This window comes from Ranitomeya imitator, chromosome 3 (assembly GCF_032444005.1).
Source record: "Ranitomeya imitator isolate aRanImi1 chromosome 3, aRanImi1.pri, whole genome shotgun sequence".
Lineage (NCBI taxonomy): Eukaryota > Metazoa > Chordata > Amphibia > Anura > Dendrobatidae > Ranitomeya > Ranitomeya imitator.
Genome location: NC_091284.1, coordinates 454,514,456 through 454,539,475, shown reverse-complemented (window position 1 = coordinate 454,539,475; position 25,020 = coordinate 454,514,456). Strand labels below are relative to the sequence as shown.

Genomic DNA, 25,020 nt, shown 5'->3' with positions numbered 1-25,020 from the left:
GCTTCAGTAAGGGACGCCATGGATTGCGACAAGGACGCGACCCATTCCGGCAGAGCTGCCCCAGCATCTGCTTGAGGGACCAGAGCCGGAGAGACTACTGGAGAACTGGCAGGGGGGGGCTCCAGGGCGCGTTCAGAGTCACAGGCCTCGCAGAGGCAATTACTTTGGGCGTGCGGAAAAGGGGCACGACAGGTTACACAACCGGTAAAAAGAACCGTGTGAGTCTTAACCCTTCTAGACATAGTGATCCGTAAAGCTATACCCAGGGCCAGAGACTGGGACAAAAAGAATGCTTCAGCCCGATGGAGGGAGAAGCACTTACCCCAGTCCTGTGTCCCCACGAGTACAGTGATGGATCCTGATGCACGAAGCGGAGCCCAAATGCGCTGCCTTATATGCACAGCAGGCCTTAGGGGGGAGGGACCGCCAATCAACGCTGCGGCCTGGAGCAGGCCCGAAGCCGGGGCCTCAATTTTTCCCCTTCTGAGAGAGGAGAAGCCGGAACCGGAAGTGACGCGCCGGAGGGCCCGAAGGAGGCTAGGCAAGGACCGAAGCCTGTGGGGGATAGCGGCACCGCCTCATTATACCGCCGCAGCGCCGCTTTTAACGCTGCAGTGCCGCAGCCCCAACGCCGCAGAGCCGGAAAAACGCTGCAGCGCAGCAGTCCTAACGCCGCAGCGCCGGATCACGCTGCAGCGCCGACTCACACCACCCGAGAAGGAGCCTCACTGCAGCGCCAGAGCAAAGACAAAAAAAGGCACAGCGCTCCCGGAGAACGCAGCAGCAGGTAATGCCAGGAGCCCCCCCTTTGTCACACCGCACTCCAGAGAGGGGGAAGACAAATGACGGTGCAGGAACCCTATCTCCATTATCCCCAGGATAAGGAGAGGGACCGTCCACCACCCCAGCCAACACCGCCGAGCAGGGGTGTAGGAGTTAGGGGGGAACACACGGACACCTACGGGCACCTGTACAGCCTGGAGTCTAGCTACCTCAAGGTGGTCAGGGCCAAGTCCGGTGAAGGATCCCACGTAGCGGAAAAGGATACGTGGAAAAAATTCGCACGTACTTGCCCGTTGCTGGTTTGGGGAGATCGGACCCTCAAAAAGGTCCGTCGCCCCCTCAATCCAAAGATGTTGAAAATCAGGTCCAAAGAATCCAGGACCCAGAGATGTGCCTCCTTGAGACACTAAGCATAAACTGGAGTCTCTGGTAGCCAGTGTCAGGGTGTATACGATGGAGGAGGAGTTAACTTTTTTTCAAGTTTACTTAGTGTCAGCCTCCTGGCGGCAGAAGCATACACCCACAGTCCTGTGTCCCCCAATGAGGCGAAGGAGAAATTATTTTTAATAGTTTACTAAATTATAAACAAATTATAATATTTTTTAAGAAAATGTAAACATTAATTCTTTACATTTTTTCAATCGCTGGGAAAAAAATTTTTTGATGGCACCTTCCCTTTAAGATGTGAGAGCATCAATTGATTTGGTGCACTTTTCATTTGTGTGTAACTGCAAAAAAAAGGTCTATGGTACGGTAAATTTTTCATGTTAATGATGATGAATTTGTCATTTGCACTCAGCCATGCTCCCCCGTCAGCTAAGCACTGACCACTTTTCAAAAAGCTGACAGCAAAGTCGGGGAGTAAAAAAGAAATAACAAAAGTTGGAACTTTTTGCCCAAATAAGGGCCGTGCAAAAAGGTTTCTACTCTTCTCTAGCAGTTTCATACCAGAAAAGTGGTGAAACTACTTGATGAAGAATCAAGGCTTCAAGATCTATACCCAGCAATGCTGAACGTTTATTAACAAGGGGTGCTCAGTTTGCACAACTCGGGTTCACATAGTTTTTCCTACAAATGACAATTGCAGTGGTAAGGATAACTGCTAGTTATCCATATAACTGTACACACTGCATCCAATCATACATGATTAACACCACCAAAAGAAACTTACACATAACTAACAACATGGTGACCATCTTCATACCTTTAAATTGCTTAATCAGATTTTGGTGATTTTCAATGGCTTCCTGTATAATCATTTCCGGCTGGTCCATCTTCCACCTCCATTCAGTTCCCACAGGATTGGTATGATGTCTGTTAGGTAAAGATAGAGGCAAACTTGTAATTAACAAAAGGAGATGGCTCAGAGTATCATTTTAGAGGTTTAAGCTACACCAACAAGGACATTTAAAAACCCCCACAAAGAATCAGCATAAACTACATGAGGATTTGTTGCATAGTTTACTACAGACAGCAAAATCTTCATCCTATGTAATGAGGTTTAAAAGTTTGCATGTCCGCTGCTAGATTAGATTGCAGCAAGGATAGCATAAGGCTACTTTCACACTAGCGTCGGATTCGGCCCGTCGCAATGCGTCGGGCCGAGATTCCGACGCTAGCGTTTGATGCGCTGCACAACGGAGGCAGCGGATGCATTTCTCCGGCGCATCCGCTGCCCCATTGTGAGGTGCAGGGAGGTGGGGGCGGAGTTCAGGCCGCGCATGCGCGGTCGGAAAAAGCGTTCCGTCGGCAGCAAAGAACGTTACATTTAACGTTTTTTTGCTCCCGGCGGTCCGCCAAAACACGGCACAACCGTCGCACGACAGTTTGCGACGTGTGTCAATACGTCGCAATGCATCGGTAATGTTACTCTATGGGGAAAAAACGCATCCTGCAAACAACTTTGCAGGATGCGTTTTTTTCCCCTAAACGACGCATTGCGACGTATTGAAAACAACGCTAGTGTTAAAGTAGCCTAAGAATGCGATTTGACAAAGTCTCTTCAAGCTTGCTTCTACTGAAATACACTCAGGATATTCTGCCCTTAAGATATGCCGTGTACCTGCTATATTATACACTATTGCACTAAAGATCTGGCAGGTGTGGGAGAAAAAAATCTGCAAAGTAAAAAGGATTTAAAAAAAAAAAATAGAAAAAAAGTGTCTGTAGTTTAGTTTATCAAATAAAATGCAAAGTGAATGAATGAACGGATCAAAAATCTGAACAAATTGAATATTTTACATAGCTATCTTTTGCCTCCAAAACAACATCAATTTTTCTAGGCTAATAGTGAGAAACTTGAGAACCAATGTTACCAGAGAGGTGAGAAGGATCAACATATTAATAAGCAAGTTGAAACGTAGTCCGTAAAGGGGTTGTTTAGAACTTTCACATTGATGCCTCTCCTTAGGTTATTTCATCAATATCTGATTGGTGGGAATATGACACCTGGTAACCCCGTTGATCAGCTGTTCCCGCTGCCAGCCTGATGTTCACAGTTGCTATCAATTCGAACAGGTTGTGCAGTGCCCGGTTATGGAAACTGTACAGTTTACTGAGCGGTCCTGCACAGATTCGCAACGGCGAATTTCTGGACACCGCAACAGCAATTTGTCAGCTTTCCCCAATATCAGCGGTTGCGGTGGTTGGAAATGGCAAAGGCAAAATATTGTCGCATCAAATATTTTGTTTAGATTTCTCTTGTTTATTCACTTGTCGCACCCCTTTTGATCAAATATTGATGACAGATCATAAAGATAGACCATCAATATAAAAAACCCAGAAAATCTCTAACTCAAAGGCAAGTGTGACGAACAGAAACTGTTACAAAGGTCAGGTTGTGCAAGACAGTTTCTTGTCACAGGTCCCATACAATGAGAAGACTAAGAACAGCAGTAAAACCTACAACAGTTAAGCTCCATCAGCAAAGTCTCTTCCAAACAAAGACTTCAAAGCAGACTAGGGTTTTAAGATGTGGTGTCCAAATGGTTTTATAGAAGCATCAAGACACGGGCAAAGTTGAGGATGTAATAGTCAGCCAAGGAAAATTAGGGCAGCAGATAAAAGGACACATCATGATTTCTCATGTTTGAAATCGCAAGTCCATCAGCTCAAAACTAGCTGCAACCAGAGTACCCTACTTACACCGATCTACTGTTCAGAGAAGACTATCCAGAATTTGTCTCCATGTAAAAAATGGAGACCAAAAAGCCATAGCTTTCGCATGGAAACAAGGCCATATGACTCAATTATGCATGACAATACAAGAATTGGGCTACAGAAAAATGGTATCAAGTGCTACATACGGAGGAGTCAAAATGTGAAATGAAAAGCAGTTTGTCACCAGAGGGCCGAAGAACAGTACAATATGAGTATCTGAAGGCAATAGTAAAAGCATGGTTGAGGTTCCTTGCAAGTTTGGGGCTTCATTTCAGCAAATAGAGTTGGGGATTTTGTCAGAATTAATGGTATCCTCAATGCTGAAAAATACAATCAGAAACTTATCCATCATGCAATAACATCACAAAGGCACCTGATTGGAGTTTGTGTCCTTCTGCAGAATAAATTTGGAGCCAAACAAAGCCAATGTCATCAAGAACCATCTTCAATATTAAAAAAAAGAACAAGGGAACCTGGGAGTGATGATTTGGCCTCCACAGAGCTCCAATGTCAGCATCTGGTCTGTTTGGAATCACAAGAAGATGCAGAATAATTTCAGCAGACCTACATCCACAAAGCTGAGGTTTGTTGTCAAAGAGGTTTGCGTCCACCTCCCTGCCAACTGGACTTCAAAGAATTTAATGCTGTTCTGAAGAGTGCTCATGCCACATGTTGGTTTGATTTAGATCTGTTTCGTTCATTCACTTTACATTTTGATATTAACATCTTTGAAATAATTCTTACTTTACATTTATTCCACAATTGCCTAAAACTTTTTCACAGTAATGTATATATACACCAGAGATGAAAAGGCTATTGTTAATTATTTAAAATTACTTAACAGTAATTTATTAAAACAGAAAATTAAATCTGCTCCAGGGTTGGAACATTTTTGCAACCAGGTTAATGCTTTTCTTGGTCATTCCCGATAACCACTAGATTAGTAGTGTTTCTTTATATAGTCACCAGCTTTCATCATCACATCCTAGATGATCTACGGCAATATGAATTAAGCTAAAGGGTTTAAAACATCAGTTGGTCATTAGGTTTTTCACCTCAGTCCGGACACCATCTGGGATGGCCAGGTGTCTGGATGAGACATTCACATACTTGTGTCTAATTGTACATTAACTTTACCAAATGTTATAGGAATTGGAAGAGAGTTCACATCTCAATAAAGAAGTTATACTCACACAGTTTATACTTATGTGTATGTTCACTGATCAGCAAAAAAGTAAGGTAAACATAACAGAAAAACAAAAAGTTCAGAGACAGAAGGTAAAAAAAAATATCATAAAGAGCAGAATTTCTCAATCTTTAGATCAAGTCGGATTAATTCATTTCAATGATTATAGGCTGATTAAAAAGAAATGATAGATTATTGCAGGTTTAAAAAAGGAAAAATGCATTAATTTAAACCCAGGTTCAAGTCAATACTCCTGCTTTTGACAAACTTGTCTCATATCGGAGGTATTGCAAGAAGCAATGAAATGCTGTTGAAAGATGACATTGAAGAACAAGGAGACATTCTTCTATTTGCCTCAGCCATCCATCTTTTAATCAATGTGTCCTACAAGTGAACTATTAGCATTCTTATCAGATCAGATGTTTTTATGGCGCTTTCCCATAAATATCAGCAGTTGGGAGAATTACTGCAAAAAGTGCAGAAACTAGAGGCCTCGGAAAAATATTACACTACGCAGCAATCATGGCTTTTTACTTGGAATGTGCCCTGCAGTCACTGTCAGACATGGAGGTAACTATCCGGCACTGAATTATTTATAGGGCCGTAGTATCAATATGTTATAGGTATTCACACACTTCTGGAGAGAAGACAACCGAAAAAATAAATTACAAAAAAAAATGATTATGCAGCAGAGATAAGGGTCCATGGTTAATATTTGAGTGTGCAAAACTTCATTTAAAGAATCTGTATACCTGGAGTACTTAGATAACTATTAACTGTACGCACCTCAACTCATTTAAGGATTTTGCTGTATTTTCATGACTGAAAATTGTACATTCACACTGAAGGCATCAAAACTACGAATTATCACATGTGGAATTATATACTTAACAAGAAAGTGTGAAACAACTGAGATTATGTCTCATATTCTAGGTTTTTCAAAGTAGCCACCTTTTGCTTTGATGACTGCTTTGCACACTCTTGGCATTCTCTTGATGAGCTTCAAGTGGTAGTCACCGGGAATGGTTTTCAATTCACAGGTGTGCCCTGTCAGGTTTAATAAGTGGGATTTCTTGCCTTATAAATGGGGTTGGGACCATCAGTTGTGTCGTGCAGAAGTCTGGTGGATACACAGCTGATACTGAATAGATTGTTAGAACTTGTATTATGGCAAGAAAAAAGCAGCTAAGAAAAGAAAAACGAGTGGCCAGTATTACTTTAAGAAATGAAGGTCAGTCAGGCCGAAAAATTAGGAAAACTTTGAAAGTGTCCACAAGTGCAGTGGCAAAAACCATCAAGCACTACAAAGAAACTAGCTCACATGAGGACCGCCCCAGGAAAGGAAGACCAAGAGTCACCTCTGCTTCTGAGGATAAGTTTATCCAAGTCACCAGCCTCTGAAATCGCAGGTTAACAGCAGCTCAAGAGTTCTAGCAGCAGACATCCCTACAACAACTGTTAAGAGGAGACTTTGTGCAGCAGGCCTTCATGGTAAAAAAAGCTGCTAGGAAACCACTGCTAAGGACAGGTAACAAGCAGAAGAGACTTGTTTGGACTAAAGAACACAAGGAATGGACATTAGACCAGTGGAAATCTGTGCTTTGGTCTGATGATTCCAAATTTGAGATCTTTGCTTCCAACCACCGTGTCTTTGTGCGATGCAGAAAAGGTGAACGGATGGACTCTACATGCCTGGTTCCCACCATGAAGCATGGAGGAGGAGGTGTGATGGTGTGGGGGTACTTTGCTGGTGACACTGTTGGGGATTTATTCAAAATAAAAGGCATACGGAACCAGTATGGCTACCACAGCATCTTGCAGCGGCATGCTATTCCATCCGGTTTGCGTTTAGTTGGACCATCATTTATTTTTCAACAGGACAATGACGCCAAACACACCTCCAGGCTGTGAAAGGGCTATTTGACCAAGAAAGAGAGTGATGGGGTGCTACGCCAGATGACCTGGCCTCAGTCACCAGACCTGAACCCAATCAAGATGGTTTGGGGTGAGCTGGACTGCAGAGTGAAGGCAAAAGGGCCAACAAGTGCTAAGCATCTCTGGGAACTCCTTCAAGATTGTTGGAAGACTATTCCAGGTGGCTACCTCGAAGCTCATCAAGAGAATGCCAAGAGTGTGCAAAGCAGTCATCAAAGCAAAACGTGGCTACTTTGAAGAACCTAGAATATAAGACATAATTTCAGTTGTTTCACACTTTTTTGTTAAGTATATAATTCCACATGTGTTAATGCATAGTTTTGATGCCTTCAGTGTGAATCTACAATTTTCATAGTCATGAAAATACAGAAAAATCTTTAAATGAGGTGTGTCCAAACTTTTGGTCTGTACTTTTGGTATATACCTTTGGCAAAATGGGTCAGAAGAGAGATTTGAGGGCCTCTGAAAAGTCCAAAATTGTGTTAAGTCTTGCGGAGGGATGCAGCAGTCTTGAAATTGCCAAACGTTTGAAGCGTGATCACCGAACAATCAAGTGTTTCATGGCAAATAGCCAACAGGGTCGCAAGAAGCGTGTTGGGCAAAAAAGGCGCAAAATAACTGCCCATGAATTGAGGAAAATCAAGCGTGAAGCTGCCAAGATGTCATTTGCCACCAGTTTTGCCATATTTCAGAGCTACAACGTTACTGGAGTAACAAAAAGCACAAGGTGTGCGATACTCAGGGACATGGCCAAGGTAAGGAAGGCTGAAAAACGACCACCTTTGAACAAGAAACATAAGATAAAACATCAAGACTGGGCCAAGAAATATCTTAAGACTGACTTTTCAAAGGTTTTATGGACTGATGAAATGAAAGTGACTCTTGATGGGCCAGAGGCTGGATCAGTAAAGGACAGAGAGCTCCACTCCGACTCAGACGCCAGCAAGGTGGAGGTGGGGTACTGGTATAGGCTGATGAACTTGTGGGACCTTTTGGGGTTGAGGATGGAGTGAAGTTCAACTCCCTGACCTACTGCCAGTTTCTGGAAGACAACTTCTTCAAGCAGTGGTACAGGAAGAAGTCGGTATCGTTAAAAAAAAACCATGATTTTCATGCAGGACAATGCTCCATCACATGCCTTTAACTACTCAACAGCGTGGCTGGCCAGTAAAGGTCTCAAAGAAGAAAAAATAATGACATGGCCCCCTTGTTCACCTGATCTGAACCCCATAGGGAACCGGTGGTCCCTCATAAAGTGTGAGATCTGCAGGGAGGGGAAACAGTACACCTCTCGGAACAGTGTCTGGGAGGCTGTGGTGGCTGCTGCACACAATGTTGATCGTAAACAGATCAAGCAACTGACAATCTATGGATGGAAGGCTGTTAAGTGTCATCATAAAGAAAGGTGGCTATATTGGTCACTAATTTTTTGGGGTTTTGTTTTGCATGTCATGTTTATTTCTAAATTTTCTGCAGTTATATTGCTTTACCTGGTAAACAAGTGAGATGGGAATATATTTGGGTTTTATTAAGTTGCCCAATAATTCTGCCAGTAATATTTACCTGCACAAACAGATATCCTCCTAAGATAGCCAAATCTAAAAAAAAAAAAAAAAAAAAAAAACCCAACTTCTAAAAATATTAAGCTTTGATATTTATGAGTCTTTTGGGTTGATTGAGAATAAATAATGAAAAATAATCCTCTAAAATACAACTTGCCTAATAATTCTGCACACAGTGTATATAATATATATATATATATATATATATTCCATTATTTTATTATCCCAGCGGTCCTCCACTGTTGTTGGTTTGCATCTCTGCAGCTATGACGTCCTGTACATATACATTACCACTGCAGCCATTAACTGGCCTCATAGGCGATGCTTGCAGGTCAGGGACCACGGTTCCTTACTCAGAAACCAGCCTTTGAATTGATATGCAGATAAGGCAGAAGATCAATTTTTAGATAGGACACCACTGTCACTCCAGCTCTATTCCCTGCCCAGCTCCACCATTTCCTGCTAGACTGACTGCTCCTTTGTCTGAAGTCACACAGAATCAAGGCCGATAGATAGGCAGGATGACATGGTACAGGGAGAGGAACAGAGCCGATTTGACAGAGGTCTCAGACCTACAGCCTCATTTACCCACTAATTTTCATTTTGCAGTATGTTCACACGTTGTGTTTATGCAGTATTTTTTTCCCTGCAACAAAAACCAGTTGGATTTTTTGTCATATTTTATGAACCCACAATCTGCTGTTATCTATGAGAACATCTAGCAGTAAGGGTAGAGACAATCAATGGCCAACGTGCTGACCAAAAAGCAGAAGATGTCCAAAAACTCAGTATTACAGCAAAGTAGAGTTTACAAATGACTCCTAGCTGCAAAACTGTACAATTAGAGGAGAAATTAACCATAATTTTGTGGTAAAATGTTATGTTGGTGCAGTTTTAATCCAATCCACACCAAAAGGGTACTCCTCATAAATGTTGCCTAATCAGGCCAAGAGAGGAGGATCCCGAATAGTGGTATTCTTGTTTCAACTTAGAATTCCATAGTAAAGTATATGCAAATTTATTTTCTGAACTTGTTAACTTTAATAGGCACAAGTTTACCTCCAGCAGAAAACACATTTGTTAGCACAAGCCAAACTGGGAGTAGTTTCCATACACCTGTGACTTTCAATACCATAAAATGTGTGCTTGTAACAGCCGCCTCTTCCTCGCAGCATCGACTAGGAGAGAAGACAAGCAACGTTCAGTAATACTTTCCCAAAATGTTAGCATCTAACAAAAGAAAAACAGCAAGTTTCAACACAAAGCTCTAATGATGCATTTGCCAAGCATAGCCATCAGACCCCTCATTACAAAAAAAATAAAAGCTTTTATTTTTCTATTTTAAAGCAGAGTTCCTTAGGCTCTGGTCACACCACAGCAGAGTTTTCGGCTCATGCCAATATAAAAATAAACATTACACATACACAAATGGAACACCCGCCAGGGCCGTGGGATACTCGGTACTTAAAGGGCTGTGTCACAGCGACAACGACCGGGTCCGTGGCCCTGGGCTCCCATGTTAAAGGGAAGGTCTTTAAAGGGGTTTTTGAAATAAAGAAAGTTTGTGACGCTACCTGTGGTATTCGGTCAGGGATGACTAATGCTGCTTAAAGGGGTCCTCTGGGGTTATGTTATGGCAGCCAGATAGTATAACTTCCCACAGGTGAAGTAGGTCCCCAGCGCTCCCGGTGAATAGATGGAAGATGGTGAGTGATGCAGTAAAGAACGAAGGACGCAGTTGTGCAGTCTTTTTACCTGGTTTATGGATGGTAGCAGGCAGTCACAGTACAGGGCACCAGATCACAGGTATAGGCAGGGTCCGGTCGGCTTGGAAGCGAGTTCAGAGTCCAGCTTTATCAGGTGGAGTTAAAAGCCTTCCTTCTAGCACTGTGTTGTTATAGTCCCTTACTGCCTATGGCTTTGTAGCAAGGTCCTCCAAGTTCTCTCTGTCCTTTGTTGAAATGGGACACAAACCTGTATGACAAAGACCCTGTAAAAAGGCTTGAGCCACCTATCAGTACCCAGGCTCTATGTGTCACTATGCCTCCTGGGTATTAGGGCGGACAGGTTACGTGTAGTCTAGCTGTCCTTCCGGTTTCTGCTGTGCCTCCTAGAGTACGACACAACCTCGGTCTTCCTGTTACTGGTATCTGTGCTCTCTCAGGGATATAGCCCAGTCGCAAGTCGCAGCTATTCTCCCTTGTTGTCACTCTCCTGTGCTTCGCTCTCCGGCACGTTCACTAAAACTGTTCTTTCTGTATTTCGCTATCTAGGAGCTGCAGCACCTCAGGCTGTACAACCTCTCACTCGTCCTTCTGCCTCAGACTGCTCCAGTCTGCTGTCTGGCACCAACTCTCTAACTCATCCTAACTGCCTAGCAACGAACTCCTCCTCCCAACCAGAGAGCACAGCTCCCCTGAAGTGAGGTGTAGAGCTCCCCCTTCTGGCCTGAAGTCAGAATGGTGTTGTATGTGCTAATTACCTGTTAAAGGGAATCCTCTATCGCTTCCAAGCGTGACATCACTCTCCCCGTGAGGAAAGCAACGCCACTGTGACAACCAGGACCCTGGGGCGTCACACTTGTAGATAAGGCATCTAGGTTTATCGATCCAACTACAGTGGGTATTAAAAGTCTACACTTCCCTGTAAAAATGGCAGGTTTTTATCATGCAAAAAATCATACCAACAGGAATAATTTCAGAACTATTTCCACCTCCAATGTCCCCTGCAATCTATATAAATTAATTGGAAAAAAAAAAATATTTTGTAGGGGAAAAAAATAAAAACAACAAAACTAAAATAATGTGGTTGCATAAGTGTGAACACCCTCTAATTGGAGACATGGTTATGCTCATAATTAGGAAATCTAATTTAAAATCATGTTAAATTGTAGTCAGCACACAGCTACCACCATTTCAAGTGAAATACTTCATATAAAGTTTAGCTGTTCTAGTAGGAGATTCCTGACGTTTTCTTCTTTCTTGCATCTTACAGCAACAGCCATCGTCTGTGAACAGGTTACAACACAGCAAAATGGATCTTATTGCTGCTTTGAGACAGAATGGTGACCTTTTATCCCAAGGCATTAGATATACTATAGAACACAATGAAGACTTAACCAGAAGTGACTTAGATTTGGCATAAAAGTGAAATTACCTAGAATATTATGTCCCTCAAAAATTGATGAAAAGACAAATAAAACTGGTTGAGAAGGCGATCTAAAGGCTTACAGCAACATGAAAGGAGCTGCAGGAATTCCTGGTGGAGCGCCCCCAGACACAGGGCCACGAGTTCTCGATACCGGGCCCCTCAGTCTCTGTATTGGGGTCGTCACGGTGGCTAGACCCGGTCCGTGACCCTGCTAAGGGGCGCCCAATGAAAGGTGATAGTGTGATGCGTGGTGCGAGGCGCGATGAATAACAAGGACACAGGGTTGTAGTCTCTTTACCTCTTTACTGAAGGCTTTGGGATCCGCAATCCAGAGCACTGCTAACAGGGCTGGCTGAGACCGGCTGGTCCGAAGGCACATCCAGAGTTTCCTTTGCAGGTGGAAATCAGTGCCTACCCACTAGCGCCTGTGTGTTGTAGTCCTTCCCTGCTGAGCACCACGGGATAGTCCTCACAACTGTTGTGTCTGTGTTCGTTGTTATTTCTCTCTCTCTTCGTCCCCTAGATGATATGGTTAAGACGCACCCGTATGACGGGTAGGCCTGGAGTTATTCTGGGACCCTAGAGACGCCCCTCTCCCACAGTTGCCTCCCTTGTCTGCTTAGGTGATTTAGGTGAGACAGCCAACCTATAATTAACTGTCCTGCCGTGTTGAAGTAATGCGTAAAGTCTCTTACTTTCTCGGTGCTCCGGCCACCGCTATGCGCCTCAGAAGGATGTTGCCTCGGTCTCATGGCACGACTCCTACCGGCTGTATCTCCTTTACACTGTGATCTCGCTTCTCACTTCTCCACAATCAACTTCACTTCGTGTCCTTTCTTAGAATACCGCCGCAAGGTAGTGCGGCGCGGCTCCGTAACGATCTGTTCTCTTTCTAGACCACTGTCAGGATCCCACCCCTGACAGGTCCTCTCCCGAACTCTCCCGGGCTCTTTCTGTCTAACTTCCTGTCCAACCCCCAGTTTTACCAGAGTGTGAAGAGTGGCCTACTAGATAGAACCACTCCCTCTGGTGGCCGGAGTGTGAAGTGTCATGTGTGTTTGTGATACCTGGTCAGAACTCCTTTAGTGCCATCAGACGTACCATCACTCCCCTTAGCGGCACAGTGTTATACTGCAACGACGAAATCTCTGGGGCGCTGCACTGGCATAAACTGGTTGTATACTGCATGTCACAAAAACCTCCCATATTCTTCATATCTTTGGCCTGTGGGGTAGGATGGCAAAGTGGAAGCCTTTTCTTACAAAGAAGAACATCCAAGCAAACATCACCCTACATCAAGTCTGCCAAAAGCCTCTGTGAAAACGTAATAAGATCTGCAGAGACCAAGGTTTAACATTTTGTCCACACTTACAAATGGTGTATTTGATATAAAGCCATCACTTCGCATCACCAAAAGAATACAATACACACAGTGAAGAACAGTGGAGGCAGAATTATGCTTTGGGTGAGTTTTTCAGTAGCTGGAATTGGGGCTTTAGTCAAGGTGGAGGGAATTATTAACAGTTCAAAATTTCAGTCAATTTTGCATCATAACTTTCCAGCCTCTGCTTTCATCACAATGACCTTAAGCACACCTCCAAATGCAACAATAGAAGGGCATCGCTAGAATAAGAGCAGAGAATTGAAATGGCCAGCCAGAGTTCAAACTTGAATCAAATTGAAAAACTGAGGGTTCCCCCAATTAGGGGATGCTCTCACAGTCTGACAGACTTGGAGAGCTACTGCAGGGAAGAATGGGTAAAGAGTGCTAATTGTAGATGTGCCAAGCCGATGTGCCACTCCTACCCCAAAAAAAAAAAAAAAAAAGACTGAATGCAGTCATGAATTCAAAAGGGTACTTCAACAAAGTATTAGCATAAGGCCGGAGTCATACTAAACATATGAAAAATTGGTTGAGTCTCCCTGCCGAGAGTCGCACGAGTGTTCTCCGTATGGTCATCCGTGTGTAATGCGTTTGCAATGCGATTTTCTCCCACCCATGTATCTGTATGGCTTTACATTTCTCACTGCTTTTCCCCCATTAAATTTAATGGCTCAATGGGCTGAAATGAGGAAAATGTGTGCATATTTGTCGCAAGCTAGACGGATGGTCTGTGTGGTGTCAGAGTTTTTCCTCACAGCCATAGGCGATACTTGGGACGATATACACGTACAATCGCAGCATGCTGCCATTTCTCTCGCACGCTACACCTGAGGAAAAAATACAGTGATGTGAACTGCCCCATAGATTAACACTGGGCCGAGTATTTTCTAGCATAGCACTCGTCCATATTCTACAAAAGTGTGACGCCGGCCTAAGGGTGTGCATATTTAAAGAAACACTTTTCTTTCTTTTTCTACCTAAAAAGATTTCAGTTTATTAATCAAGATTATGGATGACATTAATAGTGGAAGATACTAAAGTTATTCTTTGGTAGGATTTCTTTACATGACAAAAACTGGTATTTTAACCAGGAGTGTGCAGCCTTTTTAATCCACTCTATCCATTTATATGAGTAGAGGACTCTGAGGGGATGTTAGCAAAGCCTAACAGTTCTGCTTTGGAAAAACTTCTCCAGTCCACAGAGAGTCTATGTAACACAGTATATATTGTCAGTAAAAACAGCATCCTTTAACAATTAACATCCTAACCAACCAACATTTACAAAATTTAGATGCACAATACCTAAGGTTAAGGAATAGTGAAAAGAAGTATATATGCTTTTATTAGCCCTAGTACAAGACTATCATTTACAGATCTCCAAATTTATACAAGTAACAAAATTCACACAATGGCAATGACAGGAATGCTGATGGCGAGATCAAACATTGCAATACAAAAATGTAATCTGGTTAGAAAGGCTAGTATAATGTCTTCATAAGTAGGGAGAGGTTCACAAGTCTCTGGTCTGGCAGGTACAAGCTATTGATATGTCCATTAGACAAAGATCTTGCAAACATTTTTGCTCAACTCTAGTATATGTTAGTTACTTAAAAATTTGTTACTAAACGACTTGATTACAACAAAATACCTTTGTCCACCGGCAAAGCTTAACACCCGAATGGCTTCCAATCAGCCTGTAACCTGGAAAGCAAAAGAGAGAATTGTAATCTAATGGATAACCAGGCTCTAAGCAGCTACTACTGGCTGGCAAGGTCAATCAATTATCCTGCCACTTTTATCTCTCCTCTTCTGATTCCAATTGCAGAGCTCTTGGATTTATAAGCGATACAATTCTCTCCCATTAATGTAGTGTGGAAGATATAAACAAGGCAGGGGATGGTTAAAAAGGGACATGCGGAATAACGTTTATGGAAGCGTCAAAATGAAAAGTTATTAGTCATGGACCAAAATGAGTTATCAAAATCAGCATATCATTACACAAGTTGTACAACTTATTAATCATATGATTAACAAACGATAATTCCACGAAAAGTAAAGCGACTCGGAGGAAAAGAGCTGGTGGCACTTTCCCGCAGCTTCATTACTTATTATAATTCATGAACAGCATGTCTCGCCAATTTAAGTACAGAGTAGATCTAATTAACAGGCCGTGCATAAAAAGCGAACATCTGGATGTAAAACTTCAGCTACAGCGGTCTTTATAGCAAGAAATGCCTGGTGTTATTTATACGGCACTGACATTTACAGATCTCCTTAAAGGTTACTTCCATTTAAATAAAAAAGATATAATAAGAGGAATATCATTATTTAACCAAGTTTTAGTTAATGGGTCCTTCCCTGATACAGGAAACGTGTTATCAAGGATCCAAGGTCAACACAGTATTTATAATGATATTTATGACACAGGTTACATCCAGTCTGACCTCGATCGCATACAGGGCTAGGTAAATGCTGTTCTTACTCATGAAAAAGAAGGGACACTGAGCAGTCATCTCAAATTTTATGTATACTTACCTATACACATATATATTACCTTATATACTGGAGTATAAGCCGAGATTTTCAGCCCAAAAAAAATGGGCTGAAAGTTCCCCACTCGGCTTATATTCGAGTCATGGAAGGCAGGGGGGGTCGGCGGGTGAGGGGGAGCGGGGACTGTCAAATACTCACCTGCTCCCGGCGCAGTCCCTGCATGTCCCACGGTCTTCAGGCACGGCAGCTTCTTCCCCTGTTCAGCGGTCACTGGTACGGGTCATTAAAGTTATGAATATGGAATCCACTCCCATAGGGGTGGAGCCGCATATTTATTATTGTAATGAGCGGTGCCACGTGACCGCCCACTACAGGAAGAAGCTGCCGCTCCCGTAGATGTGGGACATGCAGGGACCACGCCAGGAGCAGGTGAGTATTTCATATTCACCTTTCCACGTTCCACCGCTGCCTCGTTTTCCGCGCCCTCTGCAGTGACTGTTCAGGTCAGAGGGCGCGATGACGTATTAGTGTGCGCGCCGCCCTCTGCCTTAACAGTCAGTGCGGAGAGACGGGACGCTGAGGAGCAGCTGGCAGCGATGAGAGGTGAGTATGTCTTTTTTTTAGTGCAGCAGCAGCATTACATGTGGCACAATGCTATATGGAGCGTCTATGGGGCCATAAAGAACTGCATGGAGCATTATATGGGGCATCTATGGGACCATAATGAGCTGTATGGAGCATCTATGGGGCCATAACTGCAAGGATCATTATATGGGGCATCTATGGGGCCATAACTGCATGGAGCATTATATGGGGCATTATATGGGGCATCTATGGGGCCATAAAGAACTGCATGGAGCATTATATGGAGCATCTATGGGGCCATAACTGCATGGAGCATTATATGGAGCATCTATGGGGCCATAACTGCATGGAGCATTATATGGAGCATCTATGGGGCCATAAAGAACTGCATGGAGCATTATATGGGGCATCTATGGGGCCATAATGAGCTGTATGGAGCATCTATGGGGCCATAACTGCAAGGATCATTATATGGGGCATCTATGGGGCCATAACTGCATGGAGCATTATATGGGGCATTATATGGGGCATCTATGGGGCATCTATGGGGCCATAAAGAACTGCATGGAGCATTATATGGAGCATCTATGGGGCCATAAAGAACTGCATGGAGCATTATATGGAGCATCTATGGGGCCATAAAGAACTGCATGGAGCATTATATGGAGCATCTATGGGGCCATAATGAACTGTATGGAGCATTATATGGGGCCTATTTTGTATGGAGCATCTTATGGGGCCATAATGAACAGTATGGAGCATTATATGGGGCCTATCATGAATTGTATGGAGCATTATATGGGGCTCCTGATTGAATATGGATATTCAAAAACATTTAACCTACTGATGTCTCAATTAATTTTAGTTTTATTGGTATCTATTTTTATTTTTGACATTTACCGGTAGCTGCTGCATTTTCCACCCTAGGCTTATACTCGAGTCAATAAGTTTTCCCAGTTTTTTGTTGCAAAATTAGGGGGGGTCAGCTTATACTCGGGTCGGCTTATACGCGAGTATATACGGTATATAAATTATGAAAACATTACAGCACATGCTGCATTGTATTACTGTACCCAATCCTTCTATATTTCAAAACGCTCTTTTTCGGTGATTACTTTGTATCTCTGTTCATACTGCAACCACATACACAAGGAAAAATGACCTGCAGGTGGCACCACACTACCCCATACATAATACCACAAGGCTGAAACAAATCCTAACATTTGCCTTGGGGGCTTTCCAGCTTGCCGAATTCCTTGCCCAGCCAATTTCACGCAGGCACATATAAAATATTTGCTACATATGTGGAAGTAGAATAAAAGTAAAAAAAAAAAGAGCATGAACCGCACATCCCAAATTCATACTTTGATCTAAAGCCGCTAGGCAAAAATTTATATACTGAACATGAGGTTTTCAGTTTAACATTCTGATCAGACTGTATGAAGCCCACTGCCACTTCACGGCAAACCTCGTAGTGGGTCCTATCGCCCTAACGGAGCGGAGCCGTGCGGCAACCACCGCCACAGCGGCCACGCACCAGCAGGGCGGACGGCCTGTTGCCCCACAGCACCCATGCTGCGAGACTGAGCCCCCATGACTCCAGACCGCGCCGCCCCACCAGCACAAAGCCACAGCAACAATGGCCGCCACACAGCACCAGCACCAAAATGAAAGGAGCATTGAAACTCACCTTCCTCCAGCTCTTCAGTGAGAGCCAAAATGGGCTAGACCCCATACTTTGCAGTCTCCTGCTAATTAAAATCACCTGTGCCAAATGGGAGGAGTGCTGGTCCAAGAAAGAGACAAGAACATGCTTTGCAAAAGAATAAAAGTAAAACTTTATCGGTTTAAGATATCAGTTTTAAAACTGAAGATCTAAATGAATGCAGCCTAAAAGGGACCGGACAGGTTCTGAACCATCAGATTTTCCATATCATTGGACAGTCTTTGAAAAGTCTAACGCATCGGGTATTCTAGAATATGCATGTCCACGTAGTATATTGCCCAGCCCGCGTAGTATATTGCCCAGCCCGCGTAGTATATTGCCCACCAACGTAGTATATTGCCCACCAACGTAGTATATTGCCCAGCCAAGTAGTATATTGCCCAGCCAAGTAGTATATTGCCCGCCGCGTAGTATATTGCCCAGCACGCGTAGTATATTGCCCAGCCCGCGTAGTATATTGCCCAGCCCGCGTAGTATATTGCCCACCAACGTAGTATATTGCCCACCAACGTAGTATATTGCCCACCAACGTAGTATATTGCCCACCAACGTAGTATATTGCCCAGCCAAGTAGTATATTGCCCAGCCAAGTAGTATATTGCCCAGCCTAGTATATTGCCCAGCCAAGTAGTATATTGCCCACCAACGTAGTATATTGCCCAGCCCGCGTAGTATATTGCCCAGCCCGCGTAGTATATTGCCCAGCCCGCGTAGTATATTGCCCAGCCCGCGTAGTATATTGCCCAGCCCGCGTAGTATATTGCCCAGCCCGCGTAGTATATTGCCCAGCCCGCGTAGTATATTGCCCAGCCCGCGTAGTATATTGCCCAGCCCGCGTAGTATATTGCCCACCAACGTAGTATATTGCCCACCAACGTAGTATATTGCCCACCAACGTAGTATATTGCCCACCAACGTAGTATATTGCCCACCAACGTAGTATATTGCCCAGCCAAGTAGTATATTGCCCAGCCAAGTAGTATATTGCCCAGCCTAGTAGTATATTGCCCACCAACGTAGTATATTGCCCACCAACGTAGTATATTGCCCACCAACGTAGTACATTGCCCAGTTACGTAGTACATTGCCCAGCCCGCGTAGTACATTGCCCACCAACGTAGTATATTGCCCACCAACGTAGTATATTGCCCACCAACGTAGTATATTGCCCACCAACGTAGTATATTGCCCACCAACGTAGTATATTGCCCAGCCAAGTAGTATATTGCCCAGCCAAGTAGTATATTGCCCAGCCTAGTATATTGCCCAGCCAAGTAGTATATTGCCCAGCCACGTAGTATATTGCCCAGCCACGTAGTATATTGCCCAGCCACGTAGTATATTGGCCAGCCACGTAGTATATTGGCCAGCCACGTAGTATATTGGCCAGCCACGTAGTATATTGGCCAGCCACGTAGTATATTGGCCAGCCACGTAGTATATTGGCCAGCCACGTAGTATATTGGCCAGCCACGTAGTATATTGGCCAGCCACGTAGTATATTGGCCAGCCACGTAGTATATTGGCCAGCCACGTAGTATATTGGCCAGCCACGTAGTATATTGGCCAGCCACGTAGTATATTGGCCAGCCACGTAGTATATTGGCCAGTCACGTAGTATATTGGCCAGTCACGTAGTATATTGGCCAGTCGCGTAGTATATTGGCCAGTCGCGTAGTATATTGGCCAGTCACGTAGTATATCTCCCAGCCACGTATGTCACAGGTTAAAAAATAAAAAATTAACATATACTCACCTTCCGAGGGAGCCCTTGTAGTCATGTCGCCTGTGTGCGGTGCACTCGGCAGCTTCCAGTCCCAGGGTTGGTAGCGCAGGACCCATGATGAGGTCGCGGTCACAGGACCGTGACGTCATGGCAGGTCCTTGTCGCATACCATCCTTGCCACCGGAACCTGCCACTTGCATGGAGCGGTCACTGGAGCGTCGCGAGGAGTGGGAAAGGCGCCGGAATGTGAGTATATGATGATTTTTTATTATTTTTAACATTAGATCTTTTTACTATTGAGGCTGCATAGGCAGCCTCAAAAGTAAAAAAGGTGGTCACACAGGGTTAATAGTAGTGTTAATGGAGTGCGTTACACCGCGGCATAACGTGGTCCAGTAGCGCTGCCATTAACTCTGTGTGAGCGTTGACTGGAGGGGATAATGGAGCGGGCACGGACTGCGGGGAGGAAGGGGCAGCCATGTTGCCACGACCAATCAGCGACTTGGATTCCATGACAGACAGAGGCCGCGACCAATGAATATCCGTGACAGACAGAAGGACAGACGGAAGTGACCCTTAGACAATTATATAGTAGATACGCATATATATATATATATATATATATATATATATATATATATATATATATATATATACACATACATATACAGTACAGACCAAAAGTTTGGACACCTTCTCATTTAAAGATTTTTCTGTATTTTCAGCAGTCATCAAAAGCAATAGGTGGCTACTATGTAGATCCTTGAATATAAGACATTTTCAGTTGTTTCACAATTTTTTGTTAAGTATATATTTCCACATGTTTTAATTCATAGTTTTGATGCCTTCAGTGTGAATTTACAATTTTCATAGTCTCAAAAATACAGAAAAATCTTTAAATGAGAAGGTGTGTCCAAACTTGTGGTATATATATATATATATATATATATATATATATATATATATATATATATATATATATATATATATATATATATATATATATATATATATATATGTCAGTGACACACATCTCTGTGCTCATCATCTCATTAATTACATTTACATTTGATCAGCTTAATACTGACCAAATACTGAACGTGGCCATATCTTGAGAATGACGTCCTAGACTCACCCTCAGGTCCTCCTCACTGCATGTTTACAGCAAGCTGGAGTTTGATTGACGTGGCAGTTCTACATGCACCTTGGCAATGCATTCAATTCTCTTTTGTGGAGTCTGTGCACATGCGCCACTACTGCTCTATCTAAATTCCTCATCACAATCGTGCAGCAAGTTGCAACAATCAGAGGTGGGAAACCCTGTTTAAGTGACTGGTGGGAATCTTGGTGGCAAGGTCCTCAGCAATCGCACATTGATACCCAATCTTGTGGCATTACCCCTTTAAAAAGAAGAGTAAGAAATATTCTAAAACAGACATTACTTACCGGTTAAATCCACTCATGGCCAAGCCCCACTGCTTTGGTGATAATGTATTGTTCATTCCACCATGCTATGGCCAGTGAAAAAAAAGCACCCCTAAGCCTAGTGATGGGCTGCAGTGTTCAAATGAACGAAGTCTTGCACTGCATAAAACCCCAGCACATTAGTGGATTTAATGGGTAAATAATGACAATTTCTTTATTTTTACTAAATTCCCTACTCTTGGCCAACTTTCTTATAATCAAAAAATCCCTGAAGCGCTTTCCTGACATAGGATCTATTGTGTCATCCTTGGACGGGTACTGGCATATAAATCTTGTTTTTCCAAAGCATTTAATACCGTGCCACACAAGAGGTTGGTACAAAATGAGAATGCTGGGTCTGGGGGAAAATGTGTGTAAATGGGTTAGTAACTGGCTTAGTGATAGAAAGCAGAGGGTGGTTATAAATGGTATAGTCTCTAACTGGGTCGCTGTGACCAGTGGGGTACCGCAGGGGTCGGTATTGGGACCTGTTCTCTTCAACATATTCATTAATGATCTGGTAGAAGGTTTACACAGTAAAATATCGATATTTGCAGATGATACAAAACTATGTAAAGCAGTCAATACAAGAGAAGATCGTATTCTGTTACAGATGGATCTGGATAAGTTGAAAACTTGTGCAGAAAGGTGGCAGATGCGGTTTAACAATGACAAATGTAAGGTTATACACATGGGAAGAAGGAATCAATATCACCATTACACACTGAATGGGAAACCACTGGGTAAATCTGACATGGAGAAGGACTTGGGGATCCAAGTTAATGATAAACTTACCTGGAGCAGCCAGTACCAGGTAGCGGCTGCCAAGGCAAACAGGATCATGGGGTGCATTAAAAGAGGTCTGGATACACATGATGAGAGCATTATACTGCCTCTGTACAAATCCCTGGTTAGACCGCACATTGAGTACTGTGTACAGTTTTGGGAAACCGGTGCTCAGGAAGAAAATAATGGAACTAAAGCAAGGAGGGCTGCTCTCAGATCATTGAGGTTCTAGGGTACAGATTTACAAGCCTGTACACGGCGACTCAGTTGATCCCATAGTTTTCTATATTTTCTATGGGATTCAGGTCTGAAGAAAGTGTAGGCCACTCCACATGAGGTACTGTAGCAGCTGTTCCCGAATGATATGACCTCGATAAGCTGGAGCATTGTCATCCATGAAGATAAAATTAGGCCTGTGTTGCTCATGCAGAGGCACAATGACTGGATTAACGATGTTATTCAAGTAATAGGGGCTTATCACTGTGCCATTCACAAAGTGTAGGCCAGTTCTGTATTGACACTAGACACAGCTGCCCACACTAACACCACCACCAAATGCTTGTCTGGTAAGCATAGTGGTTGATGCATAGCACTCTCCTTGACATCTTCAATATCATTGGCGGCTATCATTTCTGCTGAGCGTAAATCGACTTTCATCAGTGAACAACACAGAGACCCACTAGTCCTTTGGCCAGCATAGATTCTCCATGGCCCATGCAAGATGATGGTCGTGTGGTTATTTGCCCACCCTTGCAGATCATCTAGCAGGCAGATCACGCTGATGTAAAATGGTTTTTAAGGCTATGTGCACACGTTCAGGATTTCTCGCAGAAAATTCCTGAGAAGAAAACCGCATGTGTTTTTGCCGCGGTTTTGACGCGTTTTTTTGCCGGACACTTCCCAATGCATTTTGGAGTGGGAAACCCGCAAAAAAAACGGAAAATTAATGAACATGCTGCGTTTTTTGCCACGATGCGTTTTTTTCGCGGAAAAAAACGCATCATGTGCACAAAACATGCGGAATTCATTCTAAATGATGGGATGCTTATTGTATGCATTTTTTTTTTGCGGTTTTATAGCGTTATCGGGAAAAACCGCGAAAAAAAAGCAACGTGTGCACACAGCCTAATGGTTGACATGACACTTGGGTGCTTGTCATCCCCCTTAAAACATGCCTGGAGTTGAGTGGTATTCATCATCTGATTCTGAAGGTTGTTGTTCACAATGAAGCAGCCATCAGTGTGGGATGTGGCCAAAGGGCGTCAACTTCTCTGCTTTTCTGTGACTCTTCCAATCTCTCTCTGTTGCAGCCTGCTGATGACTGACACTCTAAGCTCAGTGGGCACTTCTATCTGAGAACATCCTGCTTGAAGCCTCACAATGGTGAGGTACTTTTTCACATATTGTTAGGTTTAGTCTTGGTCTCATGATGTCAAAATGAACAGCATGATGAGGACAACTACTTTAAATATCAATTCTAATTGAACCCTGAAAATTAATGGGTGATTCATAGATCAAAACACCTGTAGTGAATTTTGTTTTTATGCCCCTTGTTAGAGAGCAAGCTATGCAAAAAGTACTGAAATATTGAACAGTTGGACATGTGCATTCAAAAGTTTAGAGAAGGGTCAGATTAAGCGCACTTGAAAAGGTTGGAGTACATTTTAGGTTCATCCTGAAATTTTGCACAGAAGCCAAATATCCCTAAGTTTTAGTGAGTAGTGTAATTTATAAATTATATCACATGAATGAGAGTCAGCTACAGTGCAGAGGGGTTTTTAAGTTTTGAGGAAAAAAAACACTTAAGCTGGGTTCACACTGCGTCAATGGTGTCGTTAGACAGACTACGTTACACCGCGGCATAAATGCGGTGTAACGTAGTCAGTTACGGCTGCCATTGACTGCAATGTCGGACGCATCGCTAGTGCACGCCCACAATGGGCGTGCGCTAGGGATGTGCCGTCATTGAGTGATGGACCCGGAGACGCGGGCTGCCGCATTTCCGGGTCCGTCACTGCTAGCGCAGATAGAGCTAGCAGATGCTCTATCTGCGCTAGCGCGATGTAGCGCTGGCACTTGCGCTAGCAGCAGCCCGTTAGCGTATCTGCTGAACGGGCTGCTGCTAACGCAGTGTGAACTTATCATTGGGGGGTTTGTTCAATAAAACTTGATTTATACTCTTTGGCTGCAGTCACACTAGCAGTATTTGGTCAGTATTTTACATCAGTATTTGTAAGCGAAAACCAGGAGTGGAACAATTAGAGGAAAAGTATAATAGAAACACGTCACCACTTCTGTATTTATCACCCACTCCTGGTTTTGGGTTGCAAATACTGATGTGAAATACTGCTAGTGTGACGGCAGCCTTAAATAGAGTTGATGAAAAATCAGAGAAAAATAGCATTTTTATAATATTTTGGAACACAGAGGACATGCCCTCATACAGCTACATTAATCTAGCGCATTAAAGAGGGGACGTTACTTTGAGGTAATTTATTAACCCTTCAGGTGCTTTTCAGGAATTAATGCAAAGTGGCATAACAGGAATGAAAAAGTTGATTTTAACCCCTTCATGACCTTGGGATTTTCCATTTTTCCGTGTTCGTTTTTCGCTCCCCTCCTTCCCAGAGCCGTAACTTTTTTATTTTTCCGTCAATTCGGCCATATGAGGGCTTATATTTTGCGGGACGAGTTGTACTTTTGAACAACATCATTGGTTTTACCATGTCGTGTACTAGAAAACGGGAAAAAAATTCCAAGTGCAGTGAAATTGCAAAAAAAGTGTAGTCCCGCACTTGTTTTTTGTTTGGCTTTTTTGCTATGTTAACTAAATGCTAAAACTGACCTGCCATTATGATTCTCCAGGTCACTACGAGTTCATAGACCCCTAACATGTCTAAAAAAAATTCCAAACTTTGCTAAAAAAAAAAAAATAAAAAATAAAAAAATTGCGCCATTTTCCGATACTTGTAGCGTCTCCATTTTTCATGATCTGGGGTCGGTTGAGAGCTTATTTTTTGCGTGCCAAGCTGGCGTTTTTAATGATACCATATTGGTGCAGATACGTTAATTTGATCGCCC

At 43.2% G+C, this 25,020-nt stretch overlaps 1 protein-coding gene across 1 annotated transcript in view; it reads right to left on the bottom strand.

The window, feature by feature from the left end:
- LOC138670246 (S-adenosyl-L-methionine-dependent tRNA 4-demethylwyosine synthase TYW1-like) overlaps window positions 1-25,020 on the bottom strand; it is a 348,450-nt gene that overhangs the window by 220,126 nt on the left and 103,304 nt on the right. The window contains exons 9-11 of the mRNA XM_069757420.1: window positions 14,808-14,860; window positions 9,685-9,803; window positions 1,988-2,097 (exon numbers count right to left, since the gene is read on the bottom strand). Of these exons, the coding sequence (XP_069613521.1) occupies window positions 1,988-2,097; window positions 9,685-9,803; window positions 14,808-14,860 (282 nt within the window). The remainder of the gene's footprint in view (window positions 1-1,987; window positions 2,098-9,684; window positions 9,804-14,807; window positions 14,861-25,020) is intronic.